We start from the raw sequence: 23,146 nt of genomic DNA, 5'->3' as shown, positions 1-23,146 counted from the left end.
AGTACCATCCCCACTGTATTTACTCTTCTGAGCAGCCTGAACTTCAGAAAATTTCAAGGTCCTTAAGACTGAACTGACTGTCTCATGCACAGGGATAGCAAAGCAAAATCCATCTTGATTGACTGACAGACAGTGGGTATTGTAAGATACCTGAGCTTAAGTTTTGTAAAGTGGAAAAGAAAAGTCACCACTGACTGGTGTTAGTACCATGAATGTGGGGGAGGAAATTAGTAATTTGTCTCACAGATTTTTCATGAACTAAGCAAATATCTATTTCATTTTCAACTATGATTTATTAATGATAGGAACAATTTTTTTAAAAATTTCCTATTTCCAGTGCCCAAATAGACCGTAGGTTAGACTGCAAACTGCATAAATTTTAATGATACATGAGACACCCAAATGAATTTTACAACTGTGAGAAGCCATTTTGAGGCATTTGTTCATTCTCCTCTTGTTTGGTTATACTACAGTGGAAAAATCTGAGATACCCTAGGAAATCAGGAGGTAAAAAACAGCAATGCTATCCTATTAACATTGTTGAAGCATAAACATGGTGATTTATTTTCTAAAAATACATTAATTCAGTCAGTCAGTCAGTTCAGTTGCTCAGTCATGTCCAACTCCTTGTGACCCCATGGACTGCAGCACACCAGGCTTCCCTGTCCATCACCAACTCCTGGAGCTTGCTTAAACTCATGTCCATCGAGTCAGTGATGCCATACAACCATCTCATCCTCTGTTGTCCCCTTCTCCTCCCACCTTCAATGTTTCCCAAATCAAGGTCTTTTCCAGTGAGTCAGTTCTTCACATCATGTGGCCAAAGTATGGAGCTTCAGCTTCAGCATCAGTCCTTCCAAGGAATATTCAGGACTGATTTCCGTTAGGATTGACTGGTTGGACCTCCTTGCTGTCCAAGGGACTCTCAAGAGTCTTATCCAACACCACAGTTCAAAAGCATTAATTCTTCAGCACTCAGCTTTCTTTATAGTCCAACTCTCACATCCATACATGACTACTGGAAAAACCATAGTTTTCACTAGATGGACATTTGTTGGCAAAATAATGTCTCTGCTTTTTAATATGCTCTCTAGGTTGGTCATAACTTTTCTTCCAAGGAGCAAGCATCTTTTAATTTCATGGCTGCAGTAACCATCTGTAGTGATTTTGGAGCCCCCCAAAATAAAGTCTCTCACAGTTTCCACTTTTTCCCCATCTATTTGCCATGAAGTGATGGGACCAGATGCCATGATTTTAGTTTTCTGAATACTGACTTTTAAGCCAAGTTTTTCACTCTCCTCTTTCACTTTCATCAAGAGGCTTTTTAGTTCTTCACGTTCTGCCATAAAGGTGGTGTCATCTGCATATTTAAGGTTATTGATATTTCTCCTGGCAATCTTGATTCCAGCAGCTTCATCCAGTCCAGCATATCTCATGATGTACTCTGCATGTAAGTTACATAAGCAGGGTGACACTATACAGCCTTGGGGTACTCCTTTTCTTATTTGGAACCAGTCTGTTGTTCCACATCCAGTTCTCACTGTTGCTTCTTGACTTGTATACAGATTTCTCAGGAGGCAGGTCAGGTTACTGGTTTTTAATTTGGACTTAATCATTTCTGAACAAGACCAAAGCAATACAGATACATTTCTCTGCTTTGATCTCTGATACCTTCTGTTCAAGTCTAATTCCTCTTTGTACTGCAGTGAGTAATTCCTCTTTGTACTGCAGTCGCCAGCTTTTCCTGTCTCCTAAGTGGCCTCTCTACATCAAATACCCTTTTCCTGAATCCTCAACCTCTCTACTGACTTTTATCCTTTAACAACATATTAAAATCTCCTGCACCCTGAAGCCTCAGGCCCTGCCCGATGTTTAAGTCCTATGTTCTATGCTAGAGATGGTCTTTGTTCATCTTCATAGCGAAGCTTCTGAAAGATGTTTCAGAAGATGATGATACTGCCTGTATTCTCTATTTCCCTTTCCACCACACTCCACAGAAACTTCCCTTACTAAAGATGAAAACCTCTTTTTTCCTAAACTCCACAGAGCCGCTTTAGAGAGATAGAATAGAGTAGTGGTAACAAGCACGGACTTAGAAGCCATATCCCCCAGAATTTAAATCCCCATTCTACTTCTTATCAACTGCATGATTTTGCCCAAATTTTGTACCTCATCGTCCTCATTTATAACAGGGGCTTATTGTAAGGACTAAAACACATAGGGTTGTTGCATGATTAAGTGAGCTAATACTGCTGCTGCTGCTGCTAAGTCGCTTCAGCCGTGTCCAACTCTGTGCGACCCCATAGACAGCAGCCCACCAGGCTCCCCCGTCCCTGGGATTCTCCAAGCAAGAACACTGGAGTGGGTTGCCATTTCCTTCTCCAATGCATGAAAGTGGAAAGTGAAAGTAGGAAGTCACTTGGTCGTGTCCAACTCTCGGCGACCCCTTGGACTGCAGCCCACCAGGCTCCTCTATCCATGGGATTTTCAAGGCAAGAGTACTAGAGTGGGGTGCCATTGCCTTCTCCAGAGCTAATACTATAAAGTGCTTAAAACGGTACCTAGAAGATAGTAATTATCATGTAAACCTTATCCAATAATCTTTGGTGCTATCTCATCCAGTATCTTTCAGAATATTTGACATTGTTCTCAACAACCTTTTAATTGAAATTCTCCCTTGATTGTCATGACCTATTTTTGTTCATTTACCTAATTTGCTGGCTGCTCCTTCTTATTCTTTATCTTGGTTTCCAGGCTTCCTGCTTTGCCACTCTCTGTATTTAAAACTAAAACAAAATCATACTTTTTAAAGATTTTAAGTTTGGGGATAACTGAACTATTTTATGAATGGGTTCCCATTTCCTACAAGATAAAATTCATGAGTTGAAATCACATTAGAAAATCTCTGACCTATTTCCCATCCTCCATTCCAACCCCATCTTCAACTCCTTCCTTCTAATCTTCAAGCTTCACCTCAAGTCCCACGTTGTACAGAGTCATTTCTGACCCTTTCTCAAATAAGTGCGCCCTCTTCCTGTTCCCAGACTAATTCATGTAACTTCTACCTTTGTCACACCATGTGACACCTGGTGCTGTGAAGCCTCAGAGGAACGGAACTGAGTCTTTCCCACCTTTAAATTCCTAACATTCAGCCTACTGTCTGGTGAGTTGGAAGTGTTCAACAAACATCTGTTGAGTAAATGAAACAATGAATAAAATGAGCACTTTGCTTGGGTCAATGCATCTTTAAAGAAAAAGCTACAGAGTTCAATTCAACACTTACTGAGACCTTCCTATACACAATGCAGAGATCAGAATTCAAAATTTTACTACAACAAAATCACTACTATTGATGTAGCCATATAATACAATCCTGGCAAGCACAGGCTCTGGTATGACTGTTCATATTTCAGCTTCCCTAGTTACTAAGTGTGTGATCCTGGACAAGTTACTCAATCTCTTCCTGCACCAGTTTCCTCCTAAGATAAAAATAATAACAAACATCTTATAGAATTTTTGTTACAAGTTAAACAGATACTAGGAGGTGCTGGTGGCTCAGTGGTAAAGAATCTGCCTACAATGCAAGAAACATGGGTTCCATCCCTGGGTGCAGCAAGATCCCCTGGAGAAGTAAATGGCGACCCACTCCACTATTCTTGCCTGGGAAACTCCATGGACAGAGGAGCCTGGCGGGCTATAGTCCTTGGGGATAGCAAAAGAGTTGGATGTGATTTAGTGACTCAACACAATAATGAGATAATACATGTAAAATGAGAACAACATCTGGAATATATCACATACTCTGAAGTTATTAAAAATGATTTCAAATATTAAAAAGGCTCTGTATAGAATATTTGGGCCTTCCTTAGAAATTTTCATTAAAAACAAACATAAAACTAAGTTGTAGCTCCTCTGGGGAAGAATTCCAGAATTAGGAACATAATTAGTTTATCTTGAACGTAAGAGTGTTAAGGTATGTTTGAGCCCTCTCAGTGTCTCTGGAGGGTATGGGGTTTGATTCTAAACATGATTTCGCCCCTCCTACTGTCTTGCTGTGGCTTCTCATTTGCCCTTGGCCTCCTCAAAGTCGCTCTAGCGACAAATGGCTAACATCCGTTGGATCACCGAAAAAGCGAGAGTTCCAGAAAAACATCTACTTCTGCTTTATTGACTATGCCAAAGTCTTTGACTGTGTGGATCACAACAAGCTGTGGAAAATCCTTAAAGAGATGGAAATACCAGACCACCTGACCCGCCTCCGGAGAAATCTGTATGCAGGTCAAGAAGCAACAGTGAGAACTGGACATGGAAAAACAGACTGGTTCCAAATCCAGAAAGGAGTATGTCAAGGTTATATATTGTCACCCTGCTTATTTAACTTCTATGCAGAGTACATTATGAGAAATGATGGACCGAATGAAGCACAAGCTGGAATCAAGATTGCCAGGAGAAATATCAATAACGTCAGATATGCAGATGATACCACCCTTATGGCAGAACGTGAAGAACTAAAAAGCCTCTTGATGAAAGTGAAAGAGGAGAGTGAAAAAGTTGGCTTAAAAGTCAACATTCAGAAAACTAAGATCATGGCATCTGGTCCCATCATTTCACAGTAAATAGATGGGAAATCAGTGGAAACAGTGTTCATTTTGGGGCAGCTTTATTTTGGGGGCTCCAAAATCACTGCAGATGGTGACTGCAGCCATGAAATTAAAAGATGCTTGTTCCTTGGAAGAAAAGTTATGACCAACCTAGACAGCATATTAAAAAGCAGAGTAACTACTTTGCTAGCAAAGGTCCATCTAGTCAAAACTATGGTTTTTCCAGTAGTCATGTATGGATATGAAAGCTGGACTATCAGGAAAGCTGAGCACCAAAGAATTGATGGTTTTGAACTGTGGTGCTGGAGTAGACTCTTGAGAGTCCCTTGGACTGCAAGGAGGTCTAACCAGTCCATCCTAAAGGAAATCAGTCCTGAATATTCATTGGAAAGACTGATGCTGAAGCTGAAGCTCCATACTTCAGCCACTTGATGTGAAGAACTGACTCATTGGAAAAGACCTTGATTCTGAGAAAGACTGAAGGCGGGAGGAGAAGGGGATGACAGAGGATGAGATGGCTGGATGGCATCACCACGGACTCAGCGGATACGAGTTTGAGTAAACTCCAGGAGTTGGTGATGGACAGAGAAGCCTGGTGTGTTGCAGTCCATGGGGTTGCAAACAGTGGGACACAACTGAACGACTGAACTGAACTGAAGAGTGTTAAGACACTGATGATGCTCTCATCACTCCCTAATCTCAGTATTGTTCTCCCAGTTCAAGTCTTTGTTCTCTATATTCCCAGTATTCATCCTTCCCCTTTGATGTCTGAGGGCTTTTACGAAACTTTTTTTCATTGAACAACTGAGCAGGGGGAGATGTAGATATAGATACATTTACTTCAATCTGAAAGAAAACTCATTTCTGCTCCAGCCCAAACATGTGATTACTTAAGTTGATTGCAGCCCTGGAGACAATCATAAAGGACTGGGAAACATCCTACAATCACAGCAGATCTATCCTCCTCTGCAGTTTCCTGTACCCACAAAAAGCCAACACTACCCCCTCTTTAAAGCATTTTATCCATCTCTCTGGCCACATCTTAGGTGACGGAACGCTTCCACTGTGCTTTGGGAGCCTCGATTTCTTTCAGATCCTTCCCGGGTGTTTTCCCCAGGGTCGGAGGCGTCCATCTCTTGTGACGCTACTCTGGCCTACAGTTCTCTTTCAACAGCCTTGAAGAAAGAGAACAGAAGTCGGAAACTGTAATATACACAGGGTTGCTTCTTCCTAGACAAGCTGGCAGTGGGGTCCTCTAGTCACCCTGCATACCTCCGCAGAATCAGAAAGTACCCTTAAGTACAGTCCTCTTCAGCTCCGCCCCCGGAACACCACGGTCCCTGGAGCGCAGGCGCCCCAGGGCCCCGCCCCCCATTTCAAAGGCTCGGTCCCTATTGGCCCAGAAGCCGGGGATGGAGCGCCCTGGTCTCGGAACCGGGGAGATCATGTGATTCTTGGGGGCGGGGCTGCGCCGGCCGCTTCCCAGCCAGGCTGAAAGGGCTCGGGAAGCTAGCTGGCCTTGTTGGCCCTTAAATCGCACACTGGATGGCCTGGCCCCAGCTACCCTCGCCGAGCCGCGCAAAGAAGGATGCTCCTGGCTCTCGTCGGCCTCCCAGGTTTGCTTTCCTTCTTTTCCCGAAGGTGGGCCCTTAGGTTCACCCTCCGAAGCCTGCGGCCGCAGGGAAAGCCAAACCCCGAGTGTCCGGAGAGTAACCGGAAGTGCCCTCCCAGGCAGAGGGGCGGCGCCGGCTGCAGCCGGGGTAAGCGCGGCCCGCGGGGCTTGGGAGGGGCATGGCCTGCGAGGCCCAGGGATATGTGGAGGGGTTCGGCGGGACTGGAGACCCCTCGGCCTCTGCCTGATAGGAGCAGCCTCTGTTCCTCTCGACGATGCAGGATCTGAAACCCCCTGAGGGCGGACTGAAAGGTGGTCAATGAAAAGTTGAAAGAAGAGAAGCATAGTACTATGGTTCCTGGAGATAATAATAGTAAACACTGCCGGGTACTTTTTAAAGCGATCTTTATCTTGCACTCTGGGGAAAAAAAAAAACAAGGACGTTGAATGGAGTTCTCCACCCACCACCCATCCCCATCTTTAAGGCAGAGATCGGTTATGTTTCATCTAGTCTGTATGCAGAAGAATCTGGTTTAATCATCCCATAATTATTATTGGAAACCGACATTATATACAACTTTGTCATATGCACTTGTCAACTGCATCTGGAGGTTTATAGTGGTAGAAGAATGGGTCATTGATCTAAGTGAAGATAATACGCTTAGCAGAGGCGAAAAATTGAAACAAGTAGAACAGGATTCAGGGCTTTATTATGAAGTTAGTCATTACCCAGAAGGACTCTCAATATTTTGTCTGGAGCTCTCTGGGAGAAAACAATGTGAGGAGAGGTGGGAAGAGGTAAGTTATGATTGAAAGATATTGACCAGACTGGGAAGTAAAGGGAACCGATTTTTAGATGTCCAGCGCCAGAAAACTACATTTTTGACTTTTCCTCCAGGAGAGGCAAGAATTGAGTATTGTTAATAACTGTGGACTGGAGACCTTTTGGAGCCAAAAGGAAGACAGTCTTGAGTCTTTCTTGTTACGGTAAGTAGCATAGCAAACTGTGTTTCCATATAAATGGTGGAGTTTTAGGGGACACGTGAGGGAAACTGGAGGAGAACAAGAAGAAATGGGAGAAGATACTTGGAAAGAAGATCATGACCCTTTCTTAGCTCCTGAGGTAACCCTGCCTACCAATGTTAGTGTATTTTCTACTCCTTTCCAACATGCTTATTCACCATAGGCTTTTAATTATTCCTTCATGATTGATTTGCAGCCCCCAAAAGACAGTATACTTAATGCAGGCCCTGGAGTCAGAGGATGGATATTTACATCCTGGCTCTGCTATTTACTAGCTGTGAGTTCTTAGTTATTTAACTGCCCCGAGTATCATTTTTCTATCTGTAAGGTACAAACATTCCTCATAATACCTATTTTACAATCTTGGAAAGATGAAATGAGATAATCCATGTAATCATTGAAAAATAAATGAGATAATCCCTAGCCTGGGGACTGATACATTAAGCATTAATAGATAGTGCTTTATTGACTTTAATCTGCTTGTCCCATACATCCTTTAACTGTAAGGATGGCCTTGGTCTTTGAAGTTCTACACTCAGCCTGTCTGCTTGGACTTTTACCGCCAGCCTGCCTGTTCTGTGCACTCCAATCCTAGCCATGAAGTGAGAACCAGTCTTTTCCTAGAATGAGATAAGAGAAACCTCTTAGCATAGGGTACTCTGAAGCTGAGACTTGAAGGATATATTTTGGTTTGCCATTTGAAACAGCCAGGGCTGTTAGCCTAGCCTAGATTGCTACTGAGGCTTAGAGGATAATGATGACTCTTTTTTGGTTCTGATATTCATTCATATTTTTCATTCATTCAACAGACATATTCTAGACACTAGGAATATTGCAATGAACAAAAGACTTAAGTCCTAACCATAATGAAAGTTATATTCTAATAGGAGAGAGAAACAAATGAACAGATATAAAATACCACAAAGTTGGATGATAAGTGCTCTGGAGAGAAATAATACATGCTAAGGGGACATAACTATTTTAGTTAAAGTTGCCAAGATGTGCCTCTTTTTGAGGAAATAATTTTCAGAGACTTGAGTCAAATAAAGGAGCAAACTCCTTGGGTGAAAAGCATTCTAGGTAGATAAAGCAAGTGTAAAGATTCTGATGTGTTATGGGAGGCAGAAAAACTATGTTAGGTGGTATAGTGAGAATCTTAGGTTTTATTGTTAGTGTGGTAGAAACAGTTACAGTATTTTTCAGTGGGGAAGTATCATGATTTACTTTAAATTTTGACAGCCAGACTGTATATTATTTTCTAGGTGCTGACATCCATCTTAAAGACTCAAATATGTATAAGAAAATGGTTTCCTTATTTTTAATTTTTTTCATTGGTGCCCTACAAATTATTGGCTGTTTAGGGCAAATATACACTCTGAACTGATAAAATTAAGGAATATTATACTTCATTTACCAGGCTATGACCACGCTCAGAATTGTGTTTATACTCTAACTCTCCTATTGACCTTAACAGTAGTACACATTTTAATAAGATAGAACTCCTGGAAAGCCACTGTCTTATAGTAGCTGTATGCATGACTCCAAAGTTTTACATAGCTGTGATTCTGAAGCCTTCCTTTTCCTTCTAACATTTCTCTGTAAATTTTTTTTTTCTAGTTTTTGCATAATCTTCATATTAATCATTAACTGATTGAGTCATTTCATTATTTATTATTTAGTTAATTATTTTAATGCATTTTGAACAAGGCTGTGTGTAAAAGACAGGCACAGACACAGAGGATGACCTCAAGAAATGGTAGGGTTTTTGTGACCCTGAAGATGGAATTAAGAAAATAATAGAACCTGCCATTTACTGAGCATCTATTAATTGAGCACCTAGGTCCTGAGCCAGGTCCTTTATTGACAGTATCCTAGTTCTCATGGCAACTCCTTAAGACATGTAATAGTATTTTCCTTATTTTATCAAAAGGGAAATGAAAGCTAAAGGAAGTAACTTACCCAAGTTCTCATAGCTACAAAAGAACATAGTGGGAATTCGAACCAAAATCTGATTCCAGGGTTTGAACATTCAACTTCAGCTAGCATAGTATACCAACTCTCAGCTCCCATGTTTTTAAAACGCAAGATAAGATACATTTAAATTTTGAAATAATTTCATATTTACAAAAAGTTGTAAAATAATATAAGAATGCTCATACACCCTTCACCCACAGTCCCTAAATGTTAACATTTTACTGTATTTATTTTATGAGTCTGTCTACTTACTCTCTGTACATACATGTACCTCTGTGTACATTTTTTTTCTGAACCTTGTGAGAGTAAGTTACAAACATAATGCCTCATCTCAAATGATGAGAGAATTAAGTCCTAAAGTCCTAAGACATGCTAAGCCCTAAAATCCTAAGAGAATGAAAGCCTAAAGTCATAGGTATTTAATGAATTAACTTCTCTCCCATGTAGTGCTGCTAGCTATATGCATCTTTGAGAGAATTAAAAAAATAGTTACTCAAATCATTTTCCATAGGGCTTCATTCTTTCCCAGAATGCTAGTTGAAAAAGCCTGTCTTAAATACTTAATTTTTTATTCCCTAAAAACAAGTCTATTCTCTTTTATTATCATTACAGTTATCAAAGTTAGGAAATTAACTTTCATATAATACTATTATCTGATCTTGAGACATTATTAGAGTTTAGCCAGTTGTTCCACTAATGTCATTTTAGGAAAAGAAGAGTTATTTTTGTTGTCCAAGATCCAATCCACCATCACCCGTTTCCTTTGATTGTCATGTCTTTATTGTGGAACATATCCTCAGATTTTGTCTTCCATAACTTTGACTTTTTTTTTTTAAGTTTAAGCCATTTATTTGGCAGAATTTCCTTCAATTTTGCTTTGTCTAGAGTTTCCTCCTGATGAGATTCAGGTTACAATGTTTAATGTTCTGTTCCTCTCTTTGTATCATATTAGGAGACAATTTTTTATCTTGTTATTGATGACGTTAACTGATCATTAGTTAAGATGGCATCTTCCAGGTTTCTGTGAAATTACTTTTTTTTTGTCTTTGTAATTATTAAATGTCTAGTGGGGAGATATATTCTGATTGTGTAAATATCCTGATTCTCAAAACTTTTTATCCACTGTATTTTTGCCTGAAACAATTGTTGCTCTTCTTTTGATTAGACATGTGATGTTTTTAATTCCATCATTTCGTCTACATTTAATTGTTGGCTTCTTTAATAAAGGAAAAAACTTTCCCTTCTCCCTTTTATATTCACTTTTTAAATGAGTATGGATTCATCGATTCTTACTGTATTACTAATTTATTACTGTCAGTATTTATTTTGATGTTGTTTGTTGCAGATTTGTGTAGTGGCAGCCCCTTCAGTGAGGCTTCTGGTCCTCTTAGCATATTATCACCACTCTTTGAGCACTTCCTTGTTTTCTGGAACAACAAGATGTACCAGGTTCATTGTGTACTTTCTAAACCCTGAAATTAGCCATTTCTCCAGTGAGCCCTGGTTACTTTCAGTGGGAAATGGTGTTTAGAAACCAAAATCTGAGTGCTTGGTATGCTGATTACTACTGGGATTTCATTGTTTCTGTGATCTCTCAGCAGACATTAGGAGACCAAAAAGAAAAATACTTTAACATTTCTGTTTTCTCTGTGTATACTTCAAAACTTTGACTTCCCACTGATACTTGTAATTCCAGTTAAACACTGTAGATACAGAGTTCATTCTAGCCTTTCGCTTTTCTATGTTTCTGACTCCCTTGTCTGACAGTGAGACATCTGCTTGCCTTTATATTTACTTATTTTGTCATTCCTAGTCTGTGCATTAAGTAGTGAACCTTTACCAACATGGGGGAAAACTCCTACTAATTATAGTTCAGTAATTGTTTGTAGTTCTATTTATCTTTAGTTTGAGTTTATATAATTCTAATACTGTATTGCAGAATTTTTTGAGTTATTTCCCTCCTGGGTGGTTTTATTATTAATTTGAAATACAGACTTCTTTGTTTTTATTTGAATTTTATTTGAATTCTATTTTAATTATTTTCTCCCCTAGCTTTTCTGTTTATTTATTGAATATGTGAAATGTAACAGTTTAAAAAGTTAAAATGTGTGTTTTTACAAAAATATGTACTAAAGAAGCGTATGATTCTCTTTCCTTCACCCTTTGCTACCAGTTTCACTTTCCTGTCCTTTTGATCCCATTTCCATCTGCCTTATAATAACCAAACTCATTAGTTCTGTCTTTTCTGAGTTTCTTTTTGACCAAATGCATAGATCCATGTGTAATTTTTTAAGTTCTACTTCATTCTTACAGAAAATATAGCATACTGTTTTACACCAGTGCTTTCTAAAATTTACAGTTTATCCTGAAAACTGCCCCACATCAGTTCAGAAAAGTAACCTTCATCCTGTTTCACAGCTACAGAGTACCTCATTATATGTGAACATACTTGCTCTGTGCCAGACACTGTCACAGGTGCTAGAGAAACAGCAACAAATGAAATGAACTAAAATCCTTGTCCTTTAAGGGGCTTACATTGTCCAGAGAAAAATAAGACATGAAACGAGAGGAGGGGTGTTGCATGTGTGGGTCATCTGGGATGGAGATGTGTCATAATTTAAAATAGGATGGTCAGTTATGGCTTTAATGAGAATATGACAATTTATCAAAGATTAGAGTGAGATGAGAAAGGGAACCTTGAAGATCTTGAGGATGAGCACTTTAGCAGGGAGAGACTTACAAGCATAAAGACCTTGAAATGGAAGTGAACCTGGATTGTTTGAACAAAAGCAAGGAGAGCAAGATGACTGGCATACAGTACAGATGAGAAGAGCAGGGAAGTGTGTCAGAGGGGTAGCTAGGAGTCAGATTTCCTAGGGGCTTATAGGTTCTAATAGGAGCAGTTTTGTTGGAGCAGTGAAAGTGAGTATTTGTAGTATGTTCCAGAAACCTTGATAAGATTTAAGATAAGAATTAAAGACAATGAACAGATTGATTTCTTTTGAGGAATTTTGCTGTAAAGAGAAAGAAGTGAAAGTAGCTTGAGGATGAAGTGGTTGAGAGAAGTTTCTTGTTGGTGCTTTTGTTTTAGGAGCGGTAACAGCTAGTTTGCTGATTAGTATGATTCAGTAGTAAAGAACAAATTGGTATTGCAGGAGAGAGAGGACAGAATTGCAGGAGTGATGTCCTTGTGGTGAAAAGGGGGTGGAATCCAGTACCCCGACCAACAGATTGTCCTTAGATTGAGCGGGGGCAGTTTGTCATCCATGGTAACAGAAGGAAAGATGGAGTGCATGACCACACTTGGAAGAGGTTGGTTGTTGTGGTGGGAGCACGTACAAGTGTTTTTTGTGTTTTTGTTTTTTTCCTTCCTTAGATTTTTCTCAATAAAATAGAAAGCACAGTCATCAGTTTTTATTCCCTAGGTGACAGAGGAGGGGGTTTGAATATATGAGAAGGTCAAACATGAAATGATCATTGAAAAGAATAAGTGTGAAGGATATGGAAAATGGTGTTTCTTCCCTTCTGTTTCTCATGTTTCTTCTTTAGTATATCATTGGTAGTTGATAAATGCTGCTGCTGCTAAGTTGCCTCAGTTGTGTCCGACTCTGCAGCCCCATAGACGGCAGCCCACCAGGCTCTGCTGTCCCTGGGATTCTCCAGGCAAGAACACTGGAGTGGGTTGCCATTTCCTTCTCCAATGCATGAAAGTGAAAAGTGAAAGTGAAGTCGCTCAGTCATGTCTGACTCTTAGCGACCCCATGGACTGCAGCCTACCAGGCTCCTCCGTCCATGGGATTTCCAGGCAAGAGTACTGGAGTGGGTTGCCATTGCCTTCTCCGAGTTGATAAATACAATAGCTTATTACTTTTATCTTTTTCTCCCTTGAATCAGCCCATTGTTTTCCTTAGTGTTAGTCTATATTCCTGTATTTCCTGTTGGGCTTGAATGTTTAACTTATCTAGTGGTGTAGCCCTACAAAAGATAGGGCCTGAGTAGAAAGACCTCAGGAAGCTCAGTAATAAAGAATCCGCCTGCCAATGCAGGAGACAAGGGTTCAGTCCCTGGGTCAGGAAGATCCCCTGGAGAAGCAAATAGCAACCCACTCCATATTCTTGCCTGAGAAATTGCATGGACAGAGGAGCCTGGTGGGCTACAGTCCATGGGGTTGCAAAAGATTTGGACACGACTTGGTGACTAAACAACAACAACAGCAAGACCTCAATGTCTCTCTTCTGTCTGTCTCTCCTTTTTAATCTCCCAGTCATTTGAAGATGTGATTGTCTGCCTTACTGGGGAGGAGGAGTAGAGTGGTTAGACTCTGAGCACAGGGCCCTTTTCAATAATGTTATAAAGGAGAATTATATAATTGTGATCTTTCTGTGTATAAGGACTTCTTTAAGATGCTCAATCTTTGGATATTTCCATACATGTGCATCCCTCTAAAAACAAGAAAACCTGTTCCATATCTCTTCACTGTACAAAGAAAAGCCTGGCATTAAAGACAGATTTGAAGCCCAGGCTTTTAGCTACAGTCATTTTTCTTTTTGAGCAAGGTTTGTGCTCTTATGATCATATCAAAGCAGAATCTTAGATCCCTTTATCATAATAGTTATTATAAGAGCTAACACAGAATGCTTACCATGAAATACTGATTAACTTATTATTCAACTCAATGATGTGAGGTTAACTTCCATCATTCATCCATTTTATAAATGAAAAAACTAGCTACAGAGTGATTAAGAAACTTGCCAGACATCACACAGCTAGGATGATAGTAAGAGAAACTTTTCTTTCTCTTTACACTGAGAATTCTAATAATCATTAACCATTTCCTTCCAAACGTTCTACAGAAAGGACTGCACAGGTATTCATAGTCCCTTTTGGGTTGTTTTCCTTAAGAGCAGGCATATTAGTTATTAGATGTCTTGACTACTCAGTTGAACCAAGGGAAGAGGAGGAATCCTGGTTTTGAGATCACTTGAGTTGATTAAAGAAACAATTCTTTCTGGTACTTTCCATGTATGTGTTGCTGATTTGTTTTAGTTAGAGAAAAACCACTGCTGTCAACCCCTGTAAAACGTAGAGCACTTGTGGAATTTGATGCAGAAATTCTGTCTTTTCTACAGCAATTTTAATTGTGAGCATTTTAGTTATGGAAATATAAATAATATTTCTTCTTTGTCTAACAGGGTTGTAAATACCACATAAGGAACGAGTGCATGTGATGCTGGAAACTTGTAAAGAGGAACTGCTCATGACTGAAAGGCCTAAGACAGATGTATCTTTCAAGTTCTTATCGAGAAAATGACTGTGAAGAAAATGATGGGTCAGGAAGACCAGTGGAAAACTCCCTAGGAGAGAGCCATAGAAAATGTACACTTCAGAAGAGAGATATAATCAGAGAACTCAAAAAAGGAAAATATATCATGTATGCCCTCAGAAGGGTAAAAAGATTTTTATTCATGTGCATGAGATTACTCAAATAGATGATCAGATATACGAGTGCCTTGAACGTGAGCAAAACTTTTGTGAAAACTTAGCTCTTATTATGTGTGAGAGAACCCACACTGGGGAGAAACCTTATAGATGTGATATGTGTGAGAAAACCTTTATCCAAAGCTCAGATCTTATTTCACATCAGAGGATCCACAGTTATGAGAAACCTTATAAATGTAGCAAATGTGAGAAGAGCTTTTGGCACCACTTAGCCCTTTCAGGACACCAGAGAACGCATGCAGGTAAAAAATTCTATACATGTGATATCTGTGGCAAGAATTTTGGTCAGAGCTCTGATCTGCTTGTCCACCAGCGAAGCCATACAGGCGAGAAACCTTATCTGTGTAGTGAGTGTGATAAATGCTTCAGCCGAAGTACAAACCTCATAAGGCATCGAAGAACTCACACGGGTGAGAAACCGTTTAAGTGTCTGGAGTGTGAAAAAGCTTTTAGTGGGAAATCCGATCTTATTAGCCACCAGAGAACTCACACTGGTGAAAGACCCTACAAATGTAATAAGTGTGAGAAAAGTTACCGACACCGGTCAGCCTTCATTGTTCATAAAAGAGTACATACTGGGGAGAAGCCCTATAAGTGTGGTGCCTGTGAGAAATGCTTTGGCCAGAAATCAGACCTTATTGTACACCAGAGAGTCCACACAGGTGAGAAGCCGTATAAATGCTTGGAATGTATGAGAAGTTTTACCCGGAGTGCCAACCTCATCAGGCACCAGGCAACTCACACTCACACTTTTAAATGCCTTGAATATGAGAAGAGCTTCAGCTGTAGTTCAGACCTTATTGTGCATCAAAGAATTCACATGGAAGAGAAACCACATCAGTGGTCTGCATGTGACAGTGGCTTCCTCCTAGGCATGGACTTCGTTGCCCAACAGAAAATGAGAACTCAGACAGAGGAGTTGCATTATAAGTACAGTGTCTGTGATAAAAGCTTTCATCAGAGCTCAGCCCTTCTTCAACATCAGACAATCCACTTCGGTGAAAAACCATATATCTGTAATGTGGCTGAGAAAGGTCTTGAGCTCAGCCCTCCCAATGTATCAGAAGCCTCACAGATGTCTTGACCAGACAAGAAGTTGTTATACCATTAAAAAAAAAAAAAGATGTATTTACAATGTAAGAGAACTCATTTAAGATGGAGAACTCAAACTCAGACTTTCCTCAGAGCTCAGACTTTATTGGGGACCAGAAAATCTGCAGTTGTAGGAACTTGAGAAATGGTTTGACCAGAGAGCTGTCTTTATAGAACTGTATCAATCACTCCAGTGAGAAACCTTACAAATGCCCTGAGTTTTTGGAAAACCTCAGTCCAAGCTCATGTCTGATCACCCACAAGAGGATTTATACAGGTGGGAAACTTACAAGTTCAGTGAATGTGAGAAAGCTATCTAGCAATGCTCACCTCTCCTCATTCCAAGAGAATTCAGATCAGAGGATGATATTTTTTTAATGCCCTGTGAAACAGTGCTTCAGACAGTATGCACGCCTCATTGGACATCAGAAAGCCCCACTGGAAAGAAACCCCAACAGTTGTGAAAAAAGCCTCTTAACATAACTGTGACTTTATTACCTATCAGAGAAGCCATACAGGTGAAAATTTGTGTATTTGCCTTGAATGTGGCAAAAGCATTAAGTGGAGAGCTTTCTTGGGTTTGCAACCCACGCCACCCCCACCCCCACCCCCATAAAAAAAAAAAAAATCTGATGAAGGACCTTATGAATTCTCAGAATGAGAAAAACTTCTGTCAATGATCAGTTCTTGTACACCAGGGAACTTGTATAAGTGAAAGACCCTATAAATAACCCTAAGTCTGGGGGGAAAAAAAATCCTTGCAGGAAATCTCTACCTTATTGGGCCCCAAAGAAACTACTCTGGAGAGCATTTTGTAGACCTCTAAAGAGGTCTAACTCGATTGTGTACATTTAATAGGTATGAGAAGAACTGTTCTCATAGTTAGTTGACCCCTGTAGTAGAGATGACTTTTAATGGAGTCGACATGCAAACCGTTTTGTTTAGATTCCCAGAAACGTTTTCTGGGAAGAGCTAGAGCAGGTCAGAGTAGGCCTGATGGGTAACTCAGGTAAAGATGCTTTTCTTTTATCTGAACCACTGAATGATTGCTTTACTTTCAGTTTTTAAAATTTGGAACTCCAATAAAAGGAAGGACTGTAATTGAGATAGAAAGTGTGGCATGTGTTACTGTTGGGGAAAGAAGTACATTGACTTTGCCTCTGTTGATTTTCTAATTCTCCGGTAGAACAGGGACTAGTGTGTTGATACCAGCATGGGAACCTTCTGCTGGTTGTGAAAAGAACTAAACAACTGGGGAGTAGTTATCCTAGATCAAAACACTCCCCAGAATTTCCCCTTTGGAGGACCAACCTCATAATAAGGCAGAATGTTCAACATTTTACTTGGTGTGAATTGAGGCATACCTTCAGTCCTCGCCCTAAAATATCTTTTGGACTATTACTTGTATTTGCAATTTCAGCTTTAGAGATTTGTTTGTTATCAACAGAGAAGTGCAAATTCCAGGATGATCATTATGATTTTGCTAGTTGCCATATTTTTGTGACTTCATTTATCATGTTTCTTTCAATGGTAAGATATACTCAATCAACTCCTTGCAAAGTGTTTAAGGGAAGGCTGACAGACTCAAGTCTGAGTCAGCACAGAGTAAAACACATACTGATGCGTTATTAATGGAGAAACGACTAATTTTAAGAATCCTGACTAAAAAGCTGGTAATGTTTCTTTTTCCCCCCACTCCATCATCCTGTTTATAGTAAATCCAAGCCTCATAATGATATACCTTTCATATATTTTGGTTCTGCCAAGGAAAGAGAATACTTTTTTATTTCTGGGGAAAAGACAAGTCACCACAATATAAGGTGTACATTTGGCTTGTAAAATAGGATTCTAAATGCTAGAAGGGAAAAGGAGTTGGCATTCATCAGAGGTTTCAGGATAGGCACTTATCTCCAATTTAGTATAATTATGATTACCTTTAACATTCTCTGGAAACACTAATTAATTCAGGGATCTATAAATGCATGCTTGTGAGGTTTTTTCCCCCCTTCCCTCAGATTAAAAGACATTTAATATAAATACTTAGGAGTCCTACAGTCTTTGGTACTGTAGACTGGTGAATAAATATTTGCGGTCCTCTGATACATCTTAGCAGATCCTGAACTCTAGAAGCATTGGTGTTTGGACTCATGGGGGTGGCCAGCTGCTAGACTGCCACCTTGCGTATGGCTCCAAGCTTTGATCCTGATGACAGGTTGGTGACCTTGATAATCTTAGGGTCAGAGGATATAACATAGTGATAAGGAATTTGATTCTAGGCTGTTTTTTCTTTCTTTTAGAAAACAGATCCTGGAAGTTTATTTGATCTGATGTGTTTTAGTAATTTTCATTAGCTCTTACACCATAAAAACTTGCTCTGTGTGATAAAACACACAAGATATATTTGTTTCTTTTTGATGAAAATCATGCCTGTCACTAGTATATATTTGATAGTTGTAATTTTTAAAATAGTATTGAATGTATGGCTTGGTGGTGATGAAAATTAGTCCTTATGGCTACTTGTTAGTCATTAGAACTTGGAGAAGGGCACAGTTGTTAACTTTGGTGGGGCAATGACCTGCCCCTTTCAACTAATCTTACTGGTAATTGTCTCTAGTCTTTAAGTAAATTAAGGATGGACCATCCCTCAACCAAAACTTTGAGGGTATGAAATAGGTCTGAGGGCTTTTAACCATGGGGGAAAAAAGGGTGTTGGTATTACTCATATAGAATAACCTGAGGTTGGAGAGGACCACTTAGGAGCCTGTAACCAAAACTAGAAGGTAACTTCTGGAATGGAGGGAGGTTCTCTTGAGATAGTGCCAACCTAAATCTACCTCAGGTAAGTAGTTAGAGGAACTTTATCAAGATTTCAGACCAAACAAGACACTTGTATTCAGTCAGTGTATTCCTATGCTTTCATGTTTTTGTTTTCCCTTAATTCTTAAATAAAAACATTGGTCTGAAAACTCCATCTTTGCCTCCACTGTACTCAGAAAAAGCGTTTCTCTTTCATTTGTGTTACAATAAAGCAGATGTTCAAGAATCCTTACAGTGTGTACATATATTAAGCCATCATCATGTATACTTTAAATACCTTATATTTTATTTGTCAGTTACATTTCAATAAAGCTAGGGGAAAAGAATAAAGTGGATATTCATGTGACCCTTAGGCCTGCTGGTGACACTAGCCATTGGACCATCGCTTGAATTCCAGGAATTTTTAAAAAATAGGATCCTGGGAATTTTTGATGTTAAAGAGGGTGAATGGAAACCTGGAAGGGATTACTGTCTTTGCTGTAGACTTTGCATCCTATTGGAGCCTCCCCACTGCATTACATACCAAGTGTGGGGAGGAGTAATAGCTTAAACTAACCATATGTGGGCTAAAACTCAGAAGCCAGCAAAACTGTGAGTAAGCTACACCCTCAAAGGACAATTTTTGAACTTTCAATTCCCAGTAAGAAGAATCCACATATGACTCAGTTGTACCTTTCTCCCACCTTGTCTTATCATTTGTTGGAGATGGCAAAAATGATGGCATTGGTGTTCCTCCCATTATAAAGTTTGCTCCAGTTTACATCTATTTGCTCTGTCACAGAATAGGTCCCAGCGTTTTAAGGGGGTCTCACTGTGGGAAAAGAATAATAAGAGTTAAGACAGTTTGGGTTGTCTAAAATTTGGATTGGTGAAAAGGGGAAGGGACAATGGTACAATTTCAAGGCCTGTGGCTTTCATGCTTATTCCCTGCCCACTCCCCACCCCACACACCCCCCACCCCTGCGCCCCACTTAAAGTGATGCTGGGCTGTGGTGAAAAATATTTCTGGAAAAAACTCTAGTCACATCCCTTACAAATAAGTAGAGGAGGGATGGTGCCACACTGTCTCTGGGGTAGAAGAAGGGAAAGGTGCTTCCCAGGACACACACATGCCACCGGAGTTGAAATAGTTCACATTGCTTCCGAGATGACGGGGGTGGGGCGGATTTGTAATGCAACTGAAGCTTTCTTGTTTCACGCCCCAAACGTTAGCTTGTGTTGTTACTCTACCCAAGTGGAGACTTGAACTTAAAAGTGAGGGAGCCTGAAGGCTGTTAACCCTTGCAGAAAGAATCCCTTTTCCACCCGGCAGAGAACACTTTAAAAATAGAGATATAGGGATCCTACTAACAGTAGTGACTGATAACATCAAATAACTGGTAATTAGTGAAGAAAAGACAAGACTTGTGGAGTAGCTCCTGGTGTTTATACTAACTTTCAAGTTCTCTGCAACACTCTTGTACCCGAGAATCTTGGTCTTAATTTCCTGGCTCAAAAAGTTGCATTAATACATCTGACAAAGAGAAGTCTTTTATACAGAATTCCAAGTGGAACTCCTCACTATCGATTCCCGGACCTCTTCTAAAAGGAGTCTGTCTCCCAGGTGGAGAAGTTGATGCTGCTTTGGAACACATGAGGGCAGTTTGTTTGGGGGCTGCTGCTGCTACTGCTAAGTCACTTCAGTCATGTCCAACTCTGTGTGACCCCATAGACGGCAGCCCAACAGGCTCTCCTGCCCCTGGGATTCTCCAGGCAAGAACACTGGAGTGGGTTGCCATTTCCTTCTCCAATACATGAAAGTGAAAAAGTGAAAGTGAAGTCGTTCAGTCATGTCCGACTCTTAGCGACCCCATGGACTGCAGCCTACCAGGCTCCTCTGCCCATGGGATTTTCCAGGCAAGAGTACTGGAGTGGGGTGCCATTGCCTTCTGTAGGGCCATATCATGGTTTGCCAACAGGCTGTTTAAACCAGATCAGTTGTTCTGACTGGGCAGGGGACTGATAAGGGAGTTGTACGGAACTGTCACTGCTGCTGTGACCTGGCTTCTCTGTCAACGTCATAAGCCCACGCTCTCAGGCCTCATTCTCCATTCCTATTCAACCACCACCACCATCCCCATAAGATCATCGACTACACTGAGAAAAACCTCCAGTAGCCAGAGCCCTCCTGACCACTTCAAATCTCTCTATCCTGCCTTTCTTCTCCTGAAGCAATAAATATCCTGGCTCATTTAACATCAAGCTCATTCTCTCCAACAACCTCTGGAACCTTCCTTATCTCTCTATGGATTTTTCACTTATTTCTTTCATTAAGATTTTCCCCTCACATCTTCAAAAAACTATAGATGTCCTTTCATTCCCTTTTATTTAAGTTTGGGTTGCTAGTTTTTCTCTTCCCCCCATTCCAGAATTCACCAGCTTAAAATCTATACTGCCTCTATTTCTAAGTATTCATTTCCTATCACTAACCTCCCTAGTATCTATTCTCTGATGATCAGAAATGACTGAACAATATCCATGGATAGAGCACTCTACTGGGCAGGCACAGTTTATGGAATGTGGGCCAAAAGATAACCAATATTTAAAGGGAAGCTCAGTTTTCAAATGGCCATTCTTTGTGTTCCATTGTGCAGCATTAAGTCTTTATACAGACAAGAGAGAGGAGGTTTTTCTCAATGTTCTTTCCCTGAGAATTGAGAGTCTCAATAGAGCATCTTTACTGAACATCGATACTTTATGCACCATTGAATCTGATATCACAAAGCCCAGTTTCAGAGCAACTTGCTCAATAATCTAAATCAGCTACAAAGTAACTTCATGGACTTAGATGAAATGAAGTAGGTAGAATCTTGATAAGCCTCTTTGTATCCCTCATTTGTCACTTACAGGGAAGAGGTCTTCAACTATTCTTACACATTGTGTTACTGGGGCTTCTGAGTGCTTACTGAATGACTTGCCTCCTGGGGTCCTTCTCAAGGAAATGATATGACTCCATGTTTCCTGGTGATCAGAGGAACTAACACATCTCCCCAAACTGCACAATTGAGGATGAATATTAGGCATTTGAATCAGAACTTTTAAAGATTTCTATTAGGGTCCGGCAGGCAATTTTAGGAGGAGATGTACAAAGAAAGAACTAAGAATGTAATGACTGTTGAGTGAAGGCCCAATATCTGAATCACTGCTATTAAGGGAAAAGAGACCAATGGTTATTGATGATGTCTAGATGATGTCTATTTTAAGACAATGTGGGGCCATCTTGAACATTCAAAATAGTCCCCAAGAAATAATAATTTAAAAAGAGGTACAAAAAGGAAAATCCCTCATCATCTCAGCAATCATCTCAAACTCTATGCTGATGAGTTAGCAAATAATGTTGCTTCTTTTCTTAGCCATAGTAAAGTAAATTATTTCTGGCAGCAAGCCTATGCATTATATGAAAGCTGTTTAATGAAAAATGAACATGTTTGGGGGTTTTTAGTAGCTTAATCTAGAAGTGTCAACTGACAAAGGAAATATGATACTTGAAAAAAGCTTATTAAACAGGTTTTGCTGTGGAATAGAAAACAACAAAATCTGAAGACCAAGATGGCATTATTAAAAGGGGAAGAACAGAGCATTCACAGTAGAATCAACAGGGAAGATTTTGTAAATAATAAGGCCTGACTTCTTCCAAAAAGATGCTGCTTCAATGAATCCAGAAGGGTCTGATCCTAGAAAACATTTTTTTGAGTCTCCTCAAAAGACTGTACTAAGTATCTAAGGTTGAGAACCACTGACATACAGGCATGAGAAATTGTTAAGATTTTTAAAATCAGACAGGTGAATATTTCAAGCAGTTTATATTATTAATGATGAAAGAAAGAGATCATTCTCCACTACCTGGTGTAAAAAACAATGCTTATGCTGGAAACAGGAATAATTACCTTGATGACCTTGGAAAAAAATGAAGATAACTTCATCAATGTAATTAAAGGCAAGGGACAAAATCCCTGTGGACTAAGAAATTTAACTTGGGGGGGAATAAAAGGAATTTAAGCTTTTTTATTTATTCAGCCAGAGCTATTGTATCTTCTTGGGGATCACCAGAAGGTAAGATTGGAAAAAGTTTAGATTACAAAATTTCTAACACCTTTTTGATTTCAGTGAGGTAGAAATGGATGGAAACCTATACTATGTTAGATACTTTCAAATCAATAGATATATTATCTTCTTAACTTGGCCTACCTTAATTCATCCCATATTTAAATTTAAATAATATTAGTCTTGTCTAGGTTTTGGGTTCTTTTTAAAGGATAGATGTATATAAGGCATTCTTGTTATTTGTTATTGAATGAGCACTATTTTAAAACTCATTCAGAGAATTTCTTCATGGAACTATTTAATTAATTCAAGACATTTTCCCCTAGGAAAGGACATATTAAACCCCATGTAAAGCACAGTTCTGTTTGATTAAAATAGTATTTAAAAATAATTTTAAAATAGTATTTTTAAAACTTAAGACATTTTGGTGGCCTATAACTAGTTT

General features: G+C 39.7%; 1 protein-coding gene across 2 annotated transcripts; it reads left to right on the top strand.

The window, feature by feature from the left end:
* The first annotated feature begins 6,070 nt into the window (after positions 1-6,070).
* On the top strand, positions 6,071-16,396 carry ZNF322 (zinc finger protein 322). Of its 2 annotated transcripts, none has more exons than XM_005902511.2 (3): positions 6,071-6,217; positions 7,112-7,200; positions 14,403-16,396. In XM_005902511.2, exon 3 carries the CDS (start codon positions 14,585-14,587, stop codon positions 15,791-15,793), a length of 1,209 nt encoding a protein of 402 aa, XP_005902573.1. In that variant the 5' UTR covers positions 6,071-6,217; positions 7,112-7,200; positions 14,403-14,584; the 3' UTR covers positions 15,794-16,396. The 2 variants fall into 2 exon arrangements, with proteins under 2 accessions (XP_005902573.1, XP_014335863.1); XM_014480377.2 differs by having other exon boundaries at positions 6,071-6,361.
* Positions 16,397-23,146: the final 6,750 nt, after the last annotated feature.

Source organism: Bos mutus, chromosome 23, assembly GCF_027580195.1.
Source record: "Bos mutus isolate GX-2022 chromosome 23, NWIPB_WYAK_1.1, whole genome shotgun sequence".
In the NCBI taxonomy this organism is placed as follows: Eukaryota; Metazoa; Chordata; class Mammalia; order Artiodactyla; family Bovidae; genus Bos; species Bos mutus.
The sequence above is the reverse complement of the archived record's forward strand: the minus strand, read 5'-3'. Positions and strand labels throughout refer to the sequence as shown.